The sequence below is a fragment of the Euprymna scolopes genome, chromosome 32 (assembly GCF_053919585.1).
Source record: "Euprymna scolopes isolate OS-2025 chromosome 32, ASM5391958v1, whole genome shotgun sequence".
In the NCBI taxonomy this organism is placed as follows: Eukaryota; Metazoa; Mollusca; class Cephalopoda; order Sepiida; family Sepiolidae; genus Euprymna; species Euprymna scolopes.
Window position 1 is genome coordinate 32,580,450 of NC_136513.1, and position 22,112 is coordinate 32,602,561.

The 22,112-nt window shown below is 37.3% G+C and overlaps 1 protein-coding gene across 1 annotated transcript; it reads left to right on the forward strand.

The window, feature by feature from the left end:
* The first annotated feature begins 3,728 nt into the window (after window positions 1-3,728).
* LOC145256134 (uncharacterized) lies at window positions 3,729-21,853 on the forward strand. Its single transcript, XM_080114719.1, has 3 exons — window positions 3,729-3,921; window positions 20,024-20,222; window positions 20,377-21,853. The coding sequence occupies exons 1-3, from the start codon at window positions 3,729-3,731 to the stop codon at window positions 21,851-21,853; spliced, it is 1,869 nt and encodes a 622-aa protein (XP_079970845.1).
* Window positions 21,854-22,112: the final 259 nt, after the last annotated feature.

Below are 22,112 nucleotides of genomic sequence, written 5' to 3' on the forward strand. Positions count from 1 at the left end.
ATGAGCAGAAATCTATAAATGTGAACATCTGTGTGTGTGTGTGCGTGCGTGCGTGCGTGCGAGAGGACAATTCTCAACCTACATATTCAACGGATTTTTGATTTATAGACTTATAATTGAGTATATGGGGTATTTAGACATGTAAAACAGTTTTGAATCGTTTTTCACCCTGAAAAATGGCGGCTAAGGTGTCAAAATTGAAATAAATGGGACTCGAAATTTATTATATACAATCTCTCACATTCTGATATATATATATATATATATATATATATATATATATATATATATATATATATATATATATATATATATATATATACAGGCGGCAAAAAGAAGTCGAAATTTATTATATACAATCTCTCACATTCTGATATATATATATATATATATATATATATATATATATATATATACAGGCGGCAAAAAGAAAGTCCACATTTGTATGTTTTTTTTCAAAAACTGCAAATTTAAGCTTAATTTAATGTAACTGTTTAAACAAACTATACCTCATTTAATTGGCTATTTATACTTCATTGTTTGGACTTTCTTTTTGCCACCTCAATTTGAAGTTATTTTTTTTAAAATTGACGTGAACACAAGAATATTTCAATTAAGATTCAAATATGAACAGGTAAAATGGCTGCTAAGGTGTAAAAATTGAAATAAATGGGCCTTGGAAGTTATCGAATTTTATTTGTTTGTCAACTCTTTCACGAGATCGTTTTAAAGATCGTGTCAAACTGGACTAATAGTTATTGAACCTTACCTATTGTCTTCAGGTTTTGGTTTTGATTTCAACACGGGGTATTTATTTTTTTTTTACTTACAAAAGTGGATTACTTAGATAAACATAATACTCAGTTTCTTTCTGTTTTTTATTTAAATTTAATGCCACGTTTAATACCTACGGTATTTCTATTTATAATAAATATGTAATCTGCATTAAACTAAATATAATATTAATGCCTATTCTGCTTGATTTAAAATGACGCAGAACATAGTGGACACTTTTTTTCTTGGTGTCCACAATTATCCTAACAGACACATAAAACTAAAGAAAACAATAAAAAAGGAAACGGCAAAAGATATTAACAGCGTATAAAATAAAAGAAGGTCAAAAACACGAATAAGCAAATAGCAAATATGAAGACAAACGTATTACCATAAGAAAGGACAAATGAAAAGAAATGCAATAAGAAAGAAGGAAAGAAAGAAAAGATAAAAAGCAAAGATAAAGAGATTAGAAACCACGGAAATAAAGAGATGCAGACTATGGTTACGTTAATTAAATTGTTACACGTTTTTCTATGAGGAAGAAAGAGAGAACGAGTCATACGCAAGTAGAGAAGAGAACTACCAGGAAATGATTAAAGAGATAAAAAGCCCAAACGAACATCAAACAAATCGAAACACTTTCATAAAATTTTAATGGGGCTAAAGAAATGGAACAGAAAGAGATTTGCAAAAAAGTGAATAAAAACCCTTTTAAATCACAAGTGCAATAACCGATAAAAGCAAGTGAAATAAATCATACAATTTTACCTTGTTGCCACACTTTGAATATATATTAATAAAATTAGACGGCGTTTCTACATGATAAGAATAAATTCGAAACTAAAAAATCTATACATTTTTGTTGTTTTTTTAACACATATATTTATGAGCTAAAAATCTAAAGTAAGAAAAATAAGACACCAGATTGAAATATGCATATATATATATATATATATATATATATATATATATATATATATATATATATATATATATATATATATATATATACGAGGAGCGTGCAAGAAGTAATGCCCCTGACCCACTTCCAATAGCAGTAGAGCAATGAAACTTGGCACAATTATTAGTCTTTCTCTACATAGAAATCACCCAGAGTTATGCATTTCTCCCATCGTTTGATGCAGCTCTGGATACCGATTTTGCAGAACACCCCAGGTTGGTCCTCCGACCACGACGTGACTTCAGAAATAAAGGCTGCATCATCTGGGAAACGCTTTCCTTTCAAAAACAACTTCATGGCTGGGAAGAGGTGAAAGTAATAGGGTGCAAGGTCAGGAAAGTAGGGAGGATAGGAGAGGATTTCATAACCACACGTCCGTGCTTCTGATCTGGCGACATGCGAGTTGTGGACCGGAACGTTTTCCTGCAGGAGAAGGGTAACTTTGCTGATCGTGCCCCGCCTCTTGATTTTGATAGCTTCCCTTGATTTCCTCAAAAGTGAAGCATAATAGGTTCCTGTAATTGTGGTACCCTTTGCTAGGAAATCTGTCATCACTACTCCGTTCTAGTCCCAAAAGGCTCTGAGTATTACCTTGTCAGCGGAGGTGGTGAGCTCAAGTGCTTCCACTACATTGACTGAGCTTTGGTCTCTGGATCATAGTGATGGACCCAGGTTTCATCCTGTGTAATCAGTCTTTTGAAAAACTTTGACTCATCTTCTTAGCACAGCTCCAAATTCACCCTCGAGCACTCGAAGCGTTCTCGCTTCTGAAATGGTGTGAGCAACCTGGGAATCCATCTGGCAGACACCTTATCCATATGCAAATGGTCATGAATCATAGTTTCCGCAGACCGTGTACTAATCTTGACATCTTGGGCTATTTTACGAATGCGCCAATCTTCTAAAATGGGAGCCTCAACTTGACGTACAGATTACCTATCAATGGCAGAAGGGGGGGCGACCAGGTCTGGGAGCTGTTTCCACGGACTTCCGGCTATGTTTGAATTCACGATACCAGCCTTTACATGGTCATATGATGGGGCATTATCCCCATCAGTTTCTTTTATTTCATCAAAAGTCTCCTGTGGTGTGCGTCCTTTAAAATACAAAAACCGGATCACTGCTCCATATTCAACAGGCTTCATTTCACACCTGACTCAGTTCAAACACTAGTAAAACAGAAACCACAATTAGTTCAGAGCTGTAATTTGCCATATTACCCGTAGAAATATAAATCATTGCACTTGCAAAATTTCAGCTAGATTAGACATCTGGAAGTGGGTCAGGGTCATTTCTTATAATATGTGTGTGTGTTTTTTGCGTGTATGTGTGGGGGTCATTTTGGGGGGAGATACAAAACTGATGAGCTGAGTAAACGCTAAGGCTGGAGCGCAGACTGTTTTGATTTCAATTCCAACTGATAGCATTAAGTCATTTTCTAAAACTTTGGAAATCAGTATTATATACATTGGGTATAATGTAATAAGGAGAGAATTTGCTCTATTATAAATACGAAATCTGCATGAATTAAATTATCATATATACTCGTATTTTATGACCGGGAAGCTAGGCAGCCTACTAGTATACAATACACATATAATGTATTTTGATCTCTATCTATTTATCTATCATTCTATCTACCTATCTCGCCCCTTCTTCTCTCTTTCTCCCTTATATATATATATATATATATATATATATATATATATATATATATATACACGCACGAATTTCCTTTCGGTCGCATAATTCAGTTAGTGGGGTGTGCGTCCGACTTTACCCCGTCGTAAATTATGCTTAAATATGGTGTTTTAATATGTAGAGCTTTCATATATAGAGAGACGTGATTTCAAAAGTAAAAAAAAAAAAATAACATTGAGTGGCATCAGCTAGTATCGAAAACCGATAGCAAAACTGCAGCATTCAACCCTGTGACGTTACCACTGCACCAACATGGCACAAGTCTAGAGCTGTTTGAAAATAAGTTAAGATGAATGCACAAGAAAAGACGCTCGGCACATTGGAAGCTCTACAAGGCTTCCAGAAGCTGAAATTGCACAAAAAAACTTTATGGCGGTATGCGACCGGCCTCATCCATCACTGCTCCTTGAATCCGAGGGAAACGAGTACTGCCGACATATGGACGATATGCGCCGAAGCTCCAACGTATATTCCCGAGATTGGTTAATAAATAGAGATCAATTCATCCCCATGATACAGCTCCCCTGCATGTTGCTCAACTGATCCTGCAGAAGCTGAACGTATTTGAGTACGAGACTCTGCCCTATCCGTCATATGCTCCTGACATCTCGCCCACCGATTATCACTTTTTCAAGCATGTCAACAACTTCCGGCGCTAGAATTGGTTTAAAGATGAGATGATGCCGAACACAGACACTAAAATATACACACAGATGAACACGCAGACACATGCACACTGATACGAATATGTATACACAACAATACACACGCAGAAGCCGACATACGCCCATTCATAGATATACACACAGATACAAACATACAAACACAGACACACATACATATATGCAAAACACATACATACACATAAAAATACCAACAGACACAAGCATACACGGAAAGATATACACAAAACAGACATAGAAATATACTCAGTGACATATACAAAGACATACAGACTCAGACACACACATCCACAGAGAAATACACACAAACACATATACACAACACAGACACACACAAGGCCCTACACATATCGGCATACACAACACAGATATACACGAAAATACATACACACGGACACAAAATAACCCACATAGACATATACACATACACATATACACATGCACAGACATACACACAAAAGCATCCACACAGACAAATACTGACACAAAGAGAATACATTCATAGATACAGACATATACACAAACAGTGACACACAGGCATAGACACAGAGACGCAGATATACACACACAGACATACACACAGAGAAAAAAGACACGCAGAAGCATACACACAGACATATGCATGCACACACAGGCATACACAATATAGTTATGCACAACACACTCATACCAAACACAGACATAATACATAAAAACAAACACAACACAGACATATACAACACAGATACACACAACAAAGACATACACAGACGGATATGCACATACACACATACATACGCAAGCATACAACGCACAGATATATACAACAGAGGCATACAAAACACTGACATACATACTCAGACACAAACATACACACAGACACAAGCATATTCCCAGACAGACATACAAACATAGAGACAGACATACATACACATACGCAGCCATCAACACAGACACTAACACGTAGGCATACACACAGATATAGGCATGCACACACAGACGTAGAAAGAAACAGAAATACGCAAGAAAGACACAGACGTATACGGAGACTTACACATAGACATGGACATACACGCAGACATACACACAAACACAGGCATACACTCAAATATATACGCGACACAGATGCAGACAAATACACTTACATACACAGACATACACATAGACATACACACAGAGACATACAAAGCCTAGACGCAGACATACACGAGGCACACACAGACATACTCGACATATGCATGCACGCAGACATGCACATACATACACACAGTCATACACATAGATATACACAGAGACATACTCAACACAAGTGTACACAAAGACATACACACATATTAACACGCACTAACATACACACTCAACATACATACACAAGTACATACACAGAGAGAAATACACACACATACACGTACACCCGCAAACACAAACATACGCACAAAGTATTTTTGTATAATACTAGATAGATTAATGCAATTTTTTTTTTTTCAAAAGGAGTTACGATCTCGGATATTTCGAAATTAGAAACGTATGCTATATATGGGTATTCGCTGAGATTGTTTTTCTTTTTTTTCTCCTATTCACAATACAATTTCTTTTCTTTGTGTTTTTTGATTTACTGTCTTTTGACCACGTTTTTAAACGATGTTTTTCCCTCCGTTGCCAATGTTAATCTTGAAAAGGGTTGGCTGAAAGACGTCTTTTATAGGGGGTTTTCTGTACCACTCCTTATTTATCCCTTTTATCTGATTCATGCTCAGAAGAAATATACTTTAGAAGTGTATTTTGGTCTTCGTTTCGAAAATTTCATTTTAATGGTGTGTGTTTAAACTATAGGAAAAAAAACCTAAACCCTTAGCAATTAAATATGACACTTCGTTCGGTTTTATTCAAAGCGTTATAAAATTATGTACGCATAAAAATCTTTATATATATATATATATATATATATATATATATATATATATATATATATATATATATATATATATATATATATACATATATATATATATATATATATATATATATATAGTAGCATTTCGGCCCGGCGTTACCCGGGTGTTTGGATGTGTCTGTTGAAAAAACAAATGCGGAAATAGGATGGAAGGCTCGAACCCGTACCGCGAAGGAGGAAAAGAACGGGGTAAAAACCTAACGTCTATTCTGTTACGACCACCGCCAAACCGGAAGTGACATTTTTTAAAATTAAGGCTAGACAATCTAAATATATATATAATATTTGTGACTGATGAACTGAAGGACGAAAAATATATCTCGATAAAGTGAAAAACGTGAGAGATTTAATGAGGATCGAACTCGGAAAAAAAATGTCCTTATCATGTTTGAGATAACTCGAAGACCAAGACCTCATGACTTTTTCTGTTCTTGGCTATGGTGTCTCTGTTCATGCTTTGTTTCCTTCCCGATTTTTTCTCTTTTATTTTCTTATTTGTTATGTCCTGGCATTCAGTTGTACATTGTGTTAATGAAATCCTTGCATTTGTGCTTGTCCTTTTTATAGTTTTTTTTTCTATTATTAAATTCTTTGTTTCTCTGTTTTCCTGTTGTCTATATTCTTCACGATTCTCCCCCGCCATTTATATTATTACCTAGTTCCTCCTTCTCAAATCTCTATATCTATAAAAGTGAGATCTGTGCGTGTGCGAGGACAATTCTCAACCTATATGCTGAACGGATACGTATACGTGTTTGGTACATGAGATATAATTATTATGTTAAGTATAAGTACATTTTAAAACACGTCTTAAAGAATGTGTCAAGCTAGCCTCCTTGTTATCGTACTTGACTAACTGTTTAGATTTGTTTTTTACTTAGAAATAGTGAACTCTTTGGAAAAATACTTGCATACACGTCTCAGCTTCTTTCAATTACGTTTACTTTATTTCTTAAAGGAAATTAACGTTACATTTAATATCTACCTTATTTCTGTTCACAATAAATAAGAATTCCGCATTTTTTAATCGCGTGCAAGCGACTCTATACATCACTCCGTCGGTCGGTCAGTCGCTCGGTCTGTCGGTCGGTTTGCCGGTCGGTCTGTCGGTCTGTCCGTAACACTTTTGTACTTGGTCTTTTTGGTTAAGATCAAAGGTCTGTTGTTAATAGATGCTGTTCTTAGCTTTTTAAGCTTTCCTTGGCCTTTTGGTCAAGATCAAAGTGTAGTATCTGCCCTATTACATGCTGTACTTATTATGATATAAAGTAGGGGCTCACTTTTCTGTATTAATTTAATGTAAAATGATCACCCACTTTACAACCAGTCAGTCTCAAAGCCGTTCAAGTCATCCTCCTGGACATTCAAGTTGTTTTGAAGGATTCCAGTTATTTTTTAAGCATTCAAGTCATTCTTAAGCTCATTCAATTCATCCTTAAGTTCATTAAAGTCATTCTAAGTCATTTACTTTTTATTTATTTATGTCATTTCAGTCCATTTTTCAGCCATTTTAGCTTACATTTAAGAATTTCATGTCAATCTTAAATTCACGCATTCATTCATTACACGAGAGCACGCGACTGATGGCTATCGGTCTTGTTTCTCTTTCTCGTGATATGTGACCTTTTTGTTCCTATTTACTGTTCTGTAAAGTTTATCGAAATATGATTCACAGCACCGGAACTCTGTGTAAGGGGACGTTTTTTCCTTGATCGCCGTTTTGTTCCATACGTCTGCATATCTCTTGTTGACGCCGCTAGATTTTTAAGTAGATATTGTATTCTGTAAAGACAAGAGGGACTCCTATGCGTGTCACCTCTTTTATGTGACGACTAATGGCTATCGGCCTTGTTTTACTCATGTTCACCCCCTACAAAGCATATCGCCACGTGGACGTAAGGGGCTACTATCTGGGGCCACGTCTAGGAATGATTAACAATATATTTGTTTATGTTACATTTAAACTTCTGCATATCGGTAGCAGGATTTTGAATTGCAAAAGCTGTTAGAGGGGAAAAAAACTAGCATTTAGGGAAAACAACAGTGAAGGGGTGGGATCTTATTGCTAAGCTAAGGGTTAATAATATTATGTTTATTTATATTTAGTATTCAATATTTCTGTTTTCATATTTCACGATTCCTTTTTCATTCATGTTTCTTCTTCATCCTTCCTAATCATACAACCCAATTGCCTATTACTTTTCAAGTCATCTCATTTTCTAACGTTTTCTTCTTTTCGCTCCTCATCGCTTGATTTTTTTTTCATCAATTTCTTACCGATTTAACTTGAATCATTACCGAGTCAACCAATTAATATCATCTTCACTCGGACTCCATTGTAAACGAAACGATCAACGAAACGTGTGTCCATTCTCTCATTTATCACTACACGTCCTCTTTTTCATATTTTTTTTCGCGTTTCTTCATCATCGTCGTCTCATCATTGCTGAACATCTGTCGACCCTTACGACTTAAGTGATTTCCTCCGGCGGGGGGCAGACGTTATTCTCCCTCCGACGTCCCGGATGGAAAAGACCAGTTCTTTCATTAATCCGGCCGAGTATTGCGAGAAACGTCGATGTCGCTGTCGATAGACTTACGATCTGCTGACACCACGGAAGCCAACCCGTCGTTTTTTCCCACATTGTCGAGTCGATAAAGAAAAAAAGTTCTTGAAACATTCATGACGTATATAGTGGGGCAGATTGCTGAAGCAATCTTTCACTTGCTGCTTGTGTAATGTTGTAACCCTTTGGCTGCGATTATAGCGTAGTATCTGGTTAACTGTGGCAAGCAGGGCCAAGGTCAATGCATTATTATTATTATTATTATTATTATTATTATTATTATTATTATTATTATTATTATTATTATTAATAATAATAATAATTGATTCGAGCGACAGCGGGTCGGTGGATCAATTATTATGATTAGATTGGTCTGAAACACGTAATGAGTCAGTCGTTAGCTAGACATCAGAGAGAACGGACGACTTAAGAGGGGAGTTGGTCTCTCCATGACGCGGGAAGCGGCGTCATCTCAGCCAGCCAAGATGTAAAACAAACGTTGTAATCTTTGAAGATGTCAGCTGAAACCATGAAAATAAATCTTCGTAAATAATTCAGGTATGTGTTGCGTTATTTACATCTGCTAAAAAGAACTGTATGGCTACAACTGTTTCGATACGTCCGCGACAATCGTTTCCTATTAGAACTGTTGCATAAATGTTAAACTATACACACTAGACAATCAACTAAATGATACGACATAATACACACACGCATTTACACGTACATGAATATACAGGAAAAAATAAACCCCACTGTTCAACGTGTATGTTGTTGTGGAACATATTTATACACATATGCATATATACATTACACAACAGAAACCTTTATAGAGCCCCGAATATTACACTTGTATAACTAAATGAACAATTCTTATGGAATATTGAGATAACCTGCCCCACTGATATGGAGTTGACGGTGGCTCAGTAGTTAACGGACTAATTAAAAACCTGCTTGTTTCAAGTTCAAATCCAGTTAATGGTGCTGTTTCCAGCATGAATACAGTACAGTGGATGTTAAGACAAATGTCTACATATTCTTGTCGATTTTTAAGTAATAATATCTGGTCAGATTTTAATTTACCTTCAAATCCTTAAGCTGTTGTGTAACAATCTCTGATATTGAATAAAATAAAATACGTAACAAGCGCTTGAAAGCCAAAGACAACGTAATATTAGGAAAACAAACAAATATTTTACTTGTTTGAAAATGTATCACAAATCTATTGCAGAGGTATATTCCATCTTCAGTGGGTTGTTTTGTTTCTTCTTCCTTGCCATGTTGCCAATTTGGAGAAAGAAGTCTGTTTTTAAAGAGCCGCGCGTTGTTTCTAGCGGTAGTAGATGTTTGAACTGTGCGTAGGCAACGCGAGAATAACGTCAAGGATGAAAGGTCATATAGAAACGTTGTTTTAATTTGAATAAAATAAAATACACATCAAGTGCACTTGATATTGTTTTTCTCCTGACAGAAATACTCTTTAGTAAAAAAAAAAAGGTTGGTCTTCTATCACTCGAACAAAAACTTATGCCTTACCCAGTCCTTTTTTTTAATAGAAGTCACCATTTATCAAGGCCAGGAGGCCACTCGGGAATAAGGGTTATTGAGCGTATAGTAATCAATAGGAGAATACCGTAGTAATCGTTAGTAATAGAGATTTGGAAGATTTTATTACTTAACGGGGCGATTCATCAAGAATTTGTTTATGTTGGGCTTTAAGACAACCACGTTGTGGTCAGCTAGGAAACAGGTACACGAAAGTGAGTTCCACATACGTGCAGTTCTAGAAAATAAGTTTTGTTCATGGAATCTACGTTTTGATTTAGGCACAATTAAAGGGTGGGGAAAATTATTGACAGTGGTTTCAGCTAGACGGGCGTTTTTCGTGAAAGATTGGCGAGGGGGGCACCAGAGATTGGAACTCAGACGAGCAATTGCAATGAAAATAGCGATAGAACACAGACAGGCTCGATACGTCTATTCTGTTGGAGAGAGGTTGCAGGGAAGAGAAAAGGGCATCCTCCACTAAGCTACGATGTCTATTTTCTAACAGCTCCTGCCCAGATGTGGCAGCAGTATTCCATCCTTGGACGTACTTGACTTTTATATAGATACAGAATTGCATCAGCAGTGAGATATCTACCGGAGTGGTAGAAGTATCCCACCATTTTTCCAACGACCGTGGCAACAGATTTGAGATACGGGTTTCATTTCAGACCAGGAGTAAAGGTCAAGCCAGAATCTTGTGAAAACAAGACGAGAGCTATCCATTTAAATTGATGCCTGATGGGGATCAGAGCGCGGATGATGTAAAGAGAGAAGCTTGGTTTTAGCTGCCTGTATAAGCCTTAACAGCATATTAAAAAAATGCTATTTCACGTCCGGGGAAAATGTCACCCTGGACATCTTTTTACTGTGAGAATAAAATGCAAACTCGCCGGCGAATTATAATTAGAGATCCCTCTTTTCTTATCTACAGTTTTATCTGCATGGCAGAGCCATTGCTAGTACAAACTCTATTATTGTTTCACTCTGTGAAACATTCACAGCAAGACCTCTAGCTACAACTAGGATAAAGCTTATCTTCCTTTGTTTCTCTGTATACGTAAAACTAAATATAAATTTATTTTCAAAACCAACACAACCACGCTGAATATTAATGAAATACAGTTAAGTCAAAAGTTTACAAGTTAATCCTAATCATATTTTGCCAATTTGCAACTATTCTTAAAAATCCTGAACGTTTATTTGTTTATTTCTTTATTTTTTTCAACTTTTGAAATGAGGTATAATAATGTGTCTATTACATTTTTTTGCAGACTGTAATCGTTATCTTCATAGTTGGTGTTGTTCCACCCCGTCTCGGTCGACTTATCCTCTAGCCTTTTCCAGCTGGTTAACCTCGGCCCGAGACCCAGTTGATAGAGGCGTTGAGTCTCTGCGGTTCCAGGCGAGCATTGTCTGAAGATAGCGGTTTCAATCCTACCCAAAGCCGGCCAGAGGATTAGTTGACCAAAACGCGGCAAAACAACAACACTATTAAATGCAGTAAATACTGGGAACACAGTAACAAGACTCAGCGTTCCTATCTCATCGCGCTTATCGATCTGAAGAATGCCAGAGACTGAGTTGTCCGAAAAGTGATGGAACAATAACAACTATAAAGATGAGGATAACATTCCGCAAAATAAATAAATAAATAAATAATAATACCTATTATTTAATTGGAATTCATTATTGAGATGAGTATTATTTATTAATTTTATTTTGTTGCGGACTATTATCCTCATCTTTTCTTAGTTGTTTCGTGACATTTCGGCGAAAACCGGCCAGAGGTTTACTTGTCCAAAACGTGGCGAGACGACAACTATGGACGACAGTAATTGCAGTGAATGCAGTCAGGAGATTCAGAGTTCCTATCCGTCGCGGTTACCACCTGACGAAGGCCAGAGGAATAGTTGGCCGAAACGTCGTGAAACAACTAAGAAAAAAAAAAGCATAATAATCCGCAATAAAATAAATAATCATAATAATACACCTTAACGTATTATCTTTCATTCGAGTTGGAGGAACTCATCAACACTTTATACTCGTTGCGACTTTGAGCTTAAATAAACAGTGTCCTATCGTATGCTAGTATGTCGGTGTTATTCGGACTACGCGGCTATAAACACATTCTTCCTACGGAGGAAGTGTCTAGGGAATATCAAAGCAGTTCCATGTAACATGTATAATTTGGTTAGGGAAGGTTTTCGCAGTTCTTACATGAATGTGCCGACGATCTTCCAGATGCGTCACTTGGCATTTTAAAATGGTCAACCATGTGCTGCCCAACGTTGCTTAACCAGTATTTCAACGTTGCTTAACCAGTATTTCAACGTTATGTGACCTATTATTGCATAATAAACAGTTAGCTTCAACTAAACACTGGCGAGGAATCGGCTGTTATGATAAATATGTAAACATACGAAAACAAAAACAATATTTAAAATTTAATTGAAAAACATTATCGACAATGATTTCAAGTATTTTTTTCTTGGATTTGCTAGATAATAAACTAAAAAAGATAATAATAATAATAATAATAATAATAATAATAATAATAATAATAACAATAATAATAATAATAATAATAATAATAAAATTAACTACTTTTTTTTCATCACCTTTGCAAACTTGCGGTTGCCGCTGCGTAATCTCTCCTCTCCGGAGTCATTTGGGGTAAACGCGTCCCTATCTTTTTCTTTTTTTTTTCAGTTCAGCCAAACAATTTTCGCTCATCTTTCTACAATAAAAAAAACTCACTTTTAAAATACATACTAAGTATTTAGAATGTTTGTAATGTTCGAAAAGAAAACTGTTAATTCCCAAACGCCGCGCATGTTTGCCCGAACATGTAAATAACAAACAAAATTATTAACAAACATTTTAAAATGATAACAAAAAAATCATATTTCAAGGGAGGTTAGTCCGCATATAAACAATTGTGGTTTAGTGCTGTATACATGTTTATACGACTATTATGACTTATTTATTGATTATTTAACTAAATGTGAGTAAATCAACGTTTATTTGCTAGGGCGTTTATGTTGTATCGAAATGAATATACTATTTATATCTACATCAAAACAGGTTAGGCTTATTTGATTCTATTACAAAACATGCACTTTAGTAATCCAATATACAAAATGGCTATATATATATATATATATATATATATGTATATATATATATATGTGTGTATATATATATATATATATATATAATTAGATAGATAAAGAGAGTCATCTACAGACAGTACTGTTTCGCTGTGTCACAGCTCATCAAAATTTTGTTGGAACGGTACAAGTGCATTGCAGCCGAAGGAGAATACATCAAGCGGGTTAGAGTTTCATGTTTACTAAGAATAAAAATGCTCATGCGAAAAAAAGTTTGGAAACTTATTGACGACACCTCGTATATATATATATATATATATATATATATATATATATATATATATATGTATATGTGTGTGTGTATAGGTAAATTTTTACGACGTGCCTCAGCGTATTATAACCCCCCACCTCCCTATGAAAAGATCGGCTTTAAGAATAATCACCCCGGCTTTCGAAGTTGGGGGTGTTTATTCCGAAAGCTGTTCTTTACACGGGGGGGTTAGGGTGCTTATAATATGCTTGGGCACGTCGTAAAAATTGACCTATATATATATATATATAGACTAAAATTTGCTGCTATGGTTTCAAATGATCTGAAATAGCAGCATAGGGGAGACTTAATCTATATATATAAAAGCGAAAATGTGTGTTTGTTTGTATTTATGTATGTATGTGTGTTTGTATGTCTCGCAAAAACTTTTTATACGGGTCACGGATTTTTGCCAGACCGGGATCATTTTTAACTTCCAACCTTCGCTCGACAAATATCGAAAAATTGGCCAAAAATGTTCATTTCTTCACCATGAAATCAGCAGTTTTCTCCAAGGGGGATGGTCAGCTAAAAAGCCGGCTTCTCATGACGAGTTCGGTTCTACGCATGCGCAAATGACGTCGGAGCCTTATTGAGTTCAAAGATTAAAACAAATGATCTAAATCCGTGGACGTCGGCTTAGCTCAGTTGCTTAGAGCGCGGCCTAATTATCTAAACGTTTTGGGTTCGAATCATGGTGTGAAATGTCTTTTTTTTTCGATTTTTAAAATTTTAATATTGAAGCAAGGTTATTTGAGCCATCTTTCACGTGTTTTCAGATTTTTTCAACGTCCGTTTTTCTGTTTTTTTGTTTATTTACTTCGCTTATTCTTAGGTTTGCATTAACACCCCCACCATCGCCCGACCACACATACCCCAAAACACCCGGGCAACGCCGGGTACCCCCGCTAGTCTATAAATATATAAGCGAAAATGTGTCTATGTATGTTTATTAGTATGTATGTATGTGTGTTTGTATGTCTCGCAAAAACTTTCCACACGGGTCACGGATTTGCGCCAAATAGGTATCAGTTTAAACTTTCAACCTTCACTCGAAAAATATCGAAAAATTGGTAAAAAAACGTTAATTTCTTCACCCTGAAATCATCACTTTTCTGCAGGAGGGGGGTTCAGCAAAAACCGTCCTCTTATGACGAGTTCGGTTCTGCGCAGGTGCAAATGACGTCGTAACCTGATTTAGTTTAAAGAGTTAAAAAACGACCTAATTTCATGGACGTCGTCTAAGCTTAGTTGCTTAAAGCGCGGCCTCAATAACTAAACGTTTTGGGTTTAAATCGTGGTTTGAGATGTATTTTGTTTTTCGACTTTTTAAATGTTAATATTGAAGCAGGGTGTTTTTAAGCCATTTTTCACGTGTTTTTCGTTTTTTTTTTAAATTTTAACTTCGTTTTTCTGGGTTATTTTTTTATTTTTACTTCGCTTATTCTTAGGTTTTCATTAGCACCCCCACCCCCGCCCGACCACACACACCCAAAAACACCCGAGCAACGCCGAGTTTCTACGAAGCTCTTTTTCACGTGTATTTTTTTGAGGGGGGTAATTTTTCAGATTTTTTAAAGGAGTTTAAACGTTCGTTTTTCTGTTTTCATTTTTTGTTTTTCCGATTTTTACATTTAACATCGTTCCTTTGCCTTATGTTAGTTGTGTTGTGTCTTTTTTTTAATATTTACTTCGCTTATTCTTATGTTTTGGTTAACACCCCCCACCCTCGCCCGAGCACATACACCTCCAAACATCCGGGCAACGCCGGGTACCTTTTGCTAGTCTGTATATATAAAAGTGAAAATGTGTGTTGCATGTATGTATGTGTATTGTATGTATGTATGTGTGTTTGTTTGTATGTATGTATATGTGTCTGTATGTCTCGCCAAAACTTTCCACACGGGTCACTGATTTTCGCCATCTAAAACTCCAACCTTCGTCCGACAAATATAAAAAAAATTGGCCAAAAATTTCTTCACTCTTAAATCATCGCTTTTCCACAGGAGGGGTCAGCAAAAACCCTCATCTCATGACGAATTCGTTTCCAAGCATGCGTCATACGACGTCGTAACCTATTTTACTTTAAATATTTGAAAAAGCGGTACAATTTTGGCGATGTCGTATTAGCTCAGTTGCTTAGAGCGCAGGCATAATATCTAAACGTTTTGGTTTCGAAACACTGTGTGAGATGTCTTTTTTTTTTTAATGTTTAAATTTTAAATTTTAATATTGAAGTAGGGTTAGTTAAGCCATTTTTCACGTGTTTTTTGGGGGTGGGGTGTAAAGTTTTCACGTTCGTTTTTCTGAGTTTTTTTTTACTTCGCTTATTCTTAGATTTTCATTAACAACGCCCACCCCTGCCTGACCACACACACCCAAAAACACCCGTGCAACGCCGGGTACTCCCCGGTAGTTCCAAATATTTCTCACATGTTATATCTCCCTTCTTTTGGAAATAGGCTACGATTATGAATATCTCCAGAATCAAATAAGCTTTATATACCGTGGAATTTATTTTTTGTATGAAAACAAACGAAAGGAGATATAACATATATAAATATTTGGAATCAAGTCTCCCTTAAATGCAAATTCAGATCATTTGAAACCATATCAGCAAGTTTTATTCTTCCTTGCATCACGATAAGTGGTTTGGGGTAAATATCAGATGTTTTGTAATTCATATGTAAAACAAATGACTATGATTGAAGTATTAGTAAAGTTGCAGTAGCTTTCTACCCACGGAAAATTCTTTAAAATTACCACTATTGTACGTTTTCGGGGATACTGAACATGAAAATAACATTAAAAATCACAGGGAACGTATAGTTTCAAAGACTTAAGAAATTATAGTTCTAAAAACTAGGGATCACTTTCCTATATTAATTTAACGTAAAATTAACACCCAATTTTTAGCAAAGGAGTCCATAAAGTCGGTGCCCATTTTACGTTAAATCAATATAAATAAGTGATTCCCCAACTTCCTGAAACAGTAATGAGCCACCTTAAGTGCAACCGTCACATTGTCCAGTACACAAATTAGTTAAGTAGATTTTAACGGTATTTCATGTGTTATATTCTGAACAATATTGCCGAGATTTATAGCTTATAAAATTGCCCACAGAAGTGGTTATATCTATGGATATATTTTTGCTCGTCGCCATATTGAATACGTGAATGCTAATATATTTAGTTCTATGTGTCGAAACTACATGAACATTAGGAAATCCTATTCTATGGTTACAATCTTATGATAATTGCTTAAAAAATAACTATATTTTCAAGCCAATAAAATATGTTCATAATGCCATATATTAATATATATAGTCCTTGCCAGCCACCTTTAGTTTTTGTGTTTTGAGATATAATTTGCTTATTTTTTTTCTTGGTTGTCTCTCCTGTGACCTTGCTAAGCCGCTAATACATACATACATACATACATACATGCATGCATACATGCATGCATACATACATGCATGCATGCATACCTGCATGCATACATACATGCATACATACATGCATGTATGCATACAAACATATATGCATGCATGCATACAAATATAAAGATATATACGGATACATATAGACATACATGTCCATATGATGGAAGCTAATTCGTTTTCGATCATTGCCATTACTTGATATAGCACAAAAAAAGAAAAAAAGGTATTCAGTGATTGGCCGCACAAAGGTGGCCTTTAAGCCTTGCCAAACTCTAGCATTCTTTGGCACACATTGTGCAGACATGTGTATGTATGCATGCATACATACATGCATACATACATGCATGTATGCATACAAACATATATGCATGCATGCATACAAATATAAAGATATATACGGATACATATAGACATACATGTCCATATGATGGAAGCTAATTCGTTTTCGATCATTGCCATTACTTGATATAGCACAAAAAAAGAAAAAAAGGTATTCAGTGATTGGCCGCACAAAGGTGGCCTTTAAGCCTTGCCAAACTCTAGCATTCTTTGGCACACATTGTGCAGACATGTGTACCAAAATGTGGTGAGACGACAACAACTACGGATGGCAGTGATGGCTGAGAATGCAGTTAGGAGATTCGAAGTTCCTATCCGCCGCGGTTACCACCTGACGAAGGCCAGAGGAAGTTGGCCGAAACGTTGTGAACCAATAAAAAGATTAAAAAAACAACAACTATTAAAAAAATGAGACTAATAGTCCGAAATAAAAATAAATTAATGTGTGCCACTAGCAGCACGTTCTTCATGTTCACTTCTATGTATAATCAAATACCGCTTCAAACCACCTGCTGTTTTATACGTTCGCCCGCAGTTGACGCAGGTTAGCTCTGGCAACACGACTGCTTTGTGGCCCACTGCGCCGATGAGTAGTCTCTGCTCAGACATAATCTTCCGCACACCTCACTCTCCAGACCAATTTGGCGTCCCCGCCCATCCACGACTCCTTTCGCCCTCCCTTTCCGGGAATCACGCTTCAGCCGCTCATACTGGGTTCGATCTGCCTGAAACGTGCCCACACCTCCCCGAAAGGTCATTCTGCATTCTCCGCGATCCAAAGCAAGAGTCTCCCAGGTTTTTCTTCTATCTCACATTTTTTTAAGGTGGACCTCAAACAATCTTTGAATCTCATTTTAGGCTTTTGAGCCAGACGTCTTCCCTCGGCGAGCTCGCCATAAAGGAGTTGTTTGGGAAGTCGACTGTCTAACATCCTCACCATATGTCCACTCTATTTCAGTCTATGTTTGATAGCTTCAATGCTAAGGCATTGGGTCCGTTCAAGCACATCCACATCACTGACATACATTTGCCAACCCACGCCTAAGATTCGCCGTGAGCACATCTGGTGAAACACACACACACACACCCACACACACACACCCACACACACACACACACACACACACACACACACACACACATATATATATATACATGTACAAATATATATATATATATCCATATAATACATATACAGACATATACATATACATAAATATATATATATACATATACATATATATCCATATATACACATATAAACATATCTATACACATACATATATATACATATACATATATATATACATATGCATATCTATACGTATGCATATATATACATATACATTCATATATATATATATATATATACATATATATATATACATACACGCATATCAATATAGGTAGTACTGGGTTACATAGTACCAGTAGCATATGACATGAGGTGACATATATATACACACATACACATACATTCATACATATACATACACACATATATATATACATATATATGCATGCATTCATAAACATATATATATATACATTCATATACATATATATATATAAACATACATACACACACACATATATATATATATATAAAATTTGGCGTTTCGGGTAGGTATCGTAGGTTAGAAAGCATGCAATATCAAAACATTCGGGAACATGTATTCCATATATTTTAACCTGACGATAACTTACGAAGATCAGACACGGAGAATGTTGTGTAGCTTAATTTCCTTGTATATTTTCAGAACTTACTATTTCGATCTACTCACGTATTGAGACTAGTTGAAGGACGTACTGAAAATCGATAGATAATATATTTATCACGAAGCGATAAATTTGGCTTACGTGAAATTTATTTTTTTGTTTCAATCCTTATTTTAAAATAATAAATTGGTTTTATTTTCACATGGGCTTTTTAGAAGAAATCAATTTATTTTTCATCTAAGAAACGCATTTTAATTTAAAATACAAAACAAATGTATGTAATGTCGAAAAGTCGATATAAATGAGATATTTTGAAAATATTAATAAAAGAAAGCTGTTACAAATTTATATTTTTTATTTTAATTCTGATGCTTAATCGATAGCCATGCGAAAAAAAAAAAAAAATTCATTTTTTAATGGGAAATTGACAACAGCGTAAACTTCTGCTCAAAGCAGAAACTAACAAAGAACAATTAAGAACAGCAATTTATGTGTTACTTTGAATCAGGATAAAATGGATTAATTTCGCTTCCGAAATCAACCTCAAAACGGGAGTTTCTAAGGTGTATGTAACACAACTCGTTATCCGGTTCGTCAGAGTAACTACAACTGTTTATTCTACTTTTATTTACATATTACTAGCCTGTGTGCCCGAGTTTTCCCTGGTGTTAGGTTGAGCAAAAAAAAAAGTGGTAGTATGCAGGCAGGATCGAACCCCATTGGTTTCAAATGGTCTGTTATGCCGGAGCTGGGCATATGGGTATGAGCCCCCACTCCTCTATAAAATGGTTCCATAAGGCGTGTGTCACTTATAACCTCTGACAGACAAATTCACGCCCATGCGTCCACGTCGCGAGACCGGTTAACACCGAATGAGCGGGAATGCAAACGAGTGTTCAGCGCTATAACTGTTCGTCTGCTCTTAAATCCAGCTGCGTCTGCCAACAACCGGCGGCGCCTGGTGATAGTCTGCGTCTGCAAGGAACTTGCGGCAACCTGTCTTCAAACCCATGGAACGACTGTCGATAATCGGCGGCTCCATGGTCGGACTATCCCTCTGCGTCTGCTGACAATCAGCGGCAAGGATATCCGTTCCTGGGCACACACCCACAGTGTACACTTGCGACTGGCGTCCGTCTGTGGTTACTACCACCAGGAAACTTCATGAGAAATATGCACAATTATACAATACAACTGCGGACCCTACTACGGCGTACGCGGGAGCCGACGCGCTTGTTCACCCGGTGGAACAAGTGTTAAATTTGCAAGCCGGAATGCTTTGAAGAAGACAGAACTACTTCTTCGCCTGTTGGAACGTCCGAACCCTGAGATCTGAGGCGGCACAAGCCCTAACGGTGCGCTCTCTACACCAATACAAGGTGGACGTCGCATGCTTGTCTGAGGTCAGATTACCGGACAGTGGTCACCAATCCATCAAGGTACCACAAGAAGATACTTCCTACCACCTCTATCACAGTGGGGTAACGGACAACTCAGGATTGTATGGCGTCGGGATCGCTCTGAGCGACCGCGCACAAAAATCTCTTTTGGACTGGGAACCCATTTCCCCTCGTCTTGTCCGAATTCGGCTAAAAGGAGTTATCCACAACGTCTCTGTCATCGCAGTCTATGCACCCGCGCTAGACTCAGCCGACACTATAAAGGATACCTTCTACAACGAATTACAAGCTGCCGTCAACGGAACCCCCGTCGGCGACATGCTTGTCATAGCAGGTGATTGGAATGGCAGAACTGGCAAGGCGGATGCTCAAACAAGATCTACGCTGGGCCCATTTGGCGCCGGGAATCGCTGTGCCAATGGCGAACGTATCATTAACTTCGCGATCAACAATCACCTCATTGTCTCCAATACGAAGTTTCAGCATCCAAATCATCATCTGGTGACGTGGTACTCGAATGACGGTATCACGGCGAACCAGATAGACTACATTTTGATACGCAAACGCTGGGTAAGCAATATGCGTGACTGCCGCGCTTACAGAGGTGCTAAAACAGGAAATACCCATGGATCGGATCATGTCCTTGTTAGAGCCAAGCTCACAATGCGACTGAAGGCCAACAAACACGTTTCCCGTCAAAAACGTCTTGATATCACGAAGCTGAAAGTGGACGACACTGCAACTCAGTTTCGACTGGACCTACGCAACCGATTCAATGGTTTACAACCAGAAGAATCGGTGGAAGATATAGGGAAAGCACTCAAAAAGGACGTCACTGAAGCAGCGGCCAATACCGTGGGTTTCACAAAGCGTCGTCAAAAGGACTGGATCTCAAGTCGAACGGTGAAATTGGGTGAGGAGGCTAAACGTGCCAGATTCAACGGAGATGCCAACTATCGTCGCCTTCGCCGAGAAACAACGCACTCTGCCCGCAACGACCGCAATGTCTACTGGCACAATATCGCAACTGACATGGAACATGCGACCTCGGTAGGGGACTCCCGCAAGTTATATCAACTATTGAAGTCCAGCACACAGACGAGGTCATCCGTGAGCGAATCCATCCACAACAGTGGAGGTGAAATCATTACTGAACTAAACGCACGATTGGATCAGTGGCACGAGCACTTCCGTGAACTCCTGAACCACCAGCCTCCACCTACAATTCCAGGTCAAAACACCCCCACCGCTGCAGATCTCTACGATTGCTCGTCGGATACCCCCAGCCATGAAGAAATCAGAGCCGCCATTGCCAAGTTGAAGAATAACAAAGCTCCAGGCGAGGACGGTATCCCGGCTTAGGTCTACAAGACCGGAATCGATGAATTAACCCCTCGTCTACACCAGCTGATTTCTGAAATTTGGAATAGTGGGGAGATTCCCCAAGATTGGAGTGACGCCATCCTTCTTCCCTTTTTTAAGAAGGGTGACAAACGGACATGTAGTAACTACAGAGGCATCAGCCTTATAGATGTCGCTGCCAAAGTCTTCACTATCCTCATTCTGAGACGGTTTCAATACGAAAGGGACAGAAGGACTCGTCCTAACCAATGCGGATTCC

Excerpts from the sequence above, each read along its gene's own strand:
- LOC145256134 (XM_080114719.1), top strand. The coding sequence starts at position 3,729 with ATGAATGCACAAGAAAAGACGCTCGGCACATTGGAAGCTCTACAAGGC. Across the intron at positions 3,922-20,023 it reads AACGTATATTCCCGAGATTG|CTGCGTCTGCCAACAACCGG; the intron begins GTTAATAAATAG and ends TCTTAAATCCAG. Across the intron at positions 20,223-20,376 it reads AGTGTACACTTGCGACTGGC|AAGACAGAACTACTTCTTCG; the intron begins GTCCGTCTGTGG and ends AATGCTTTGAAG.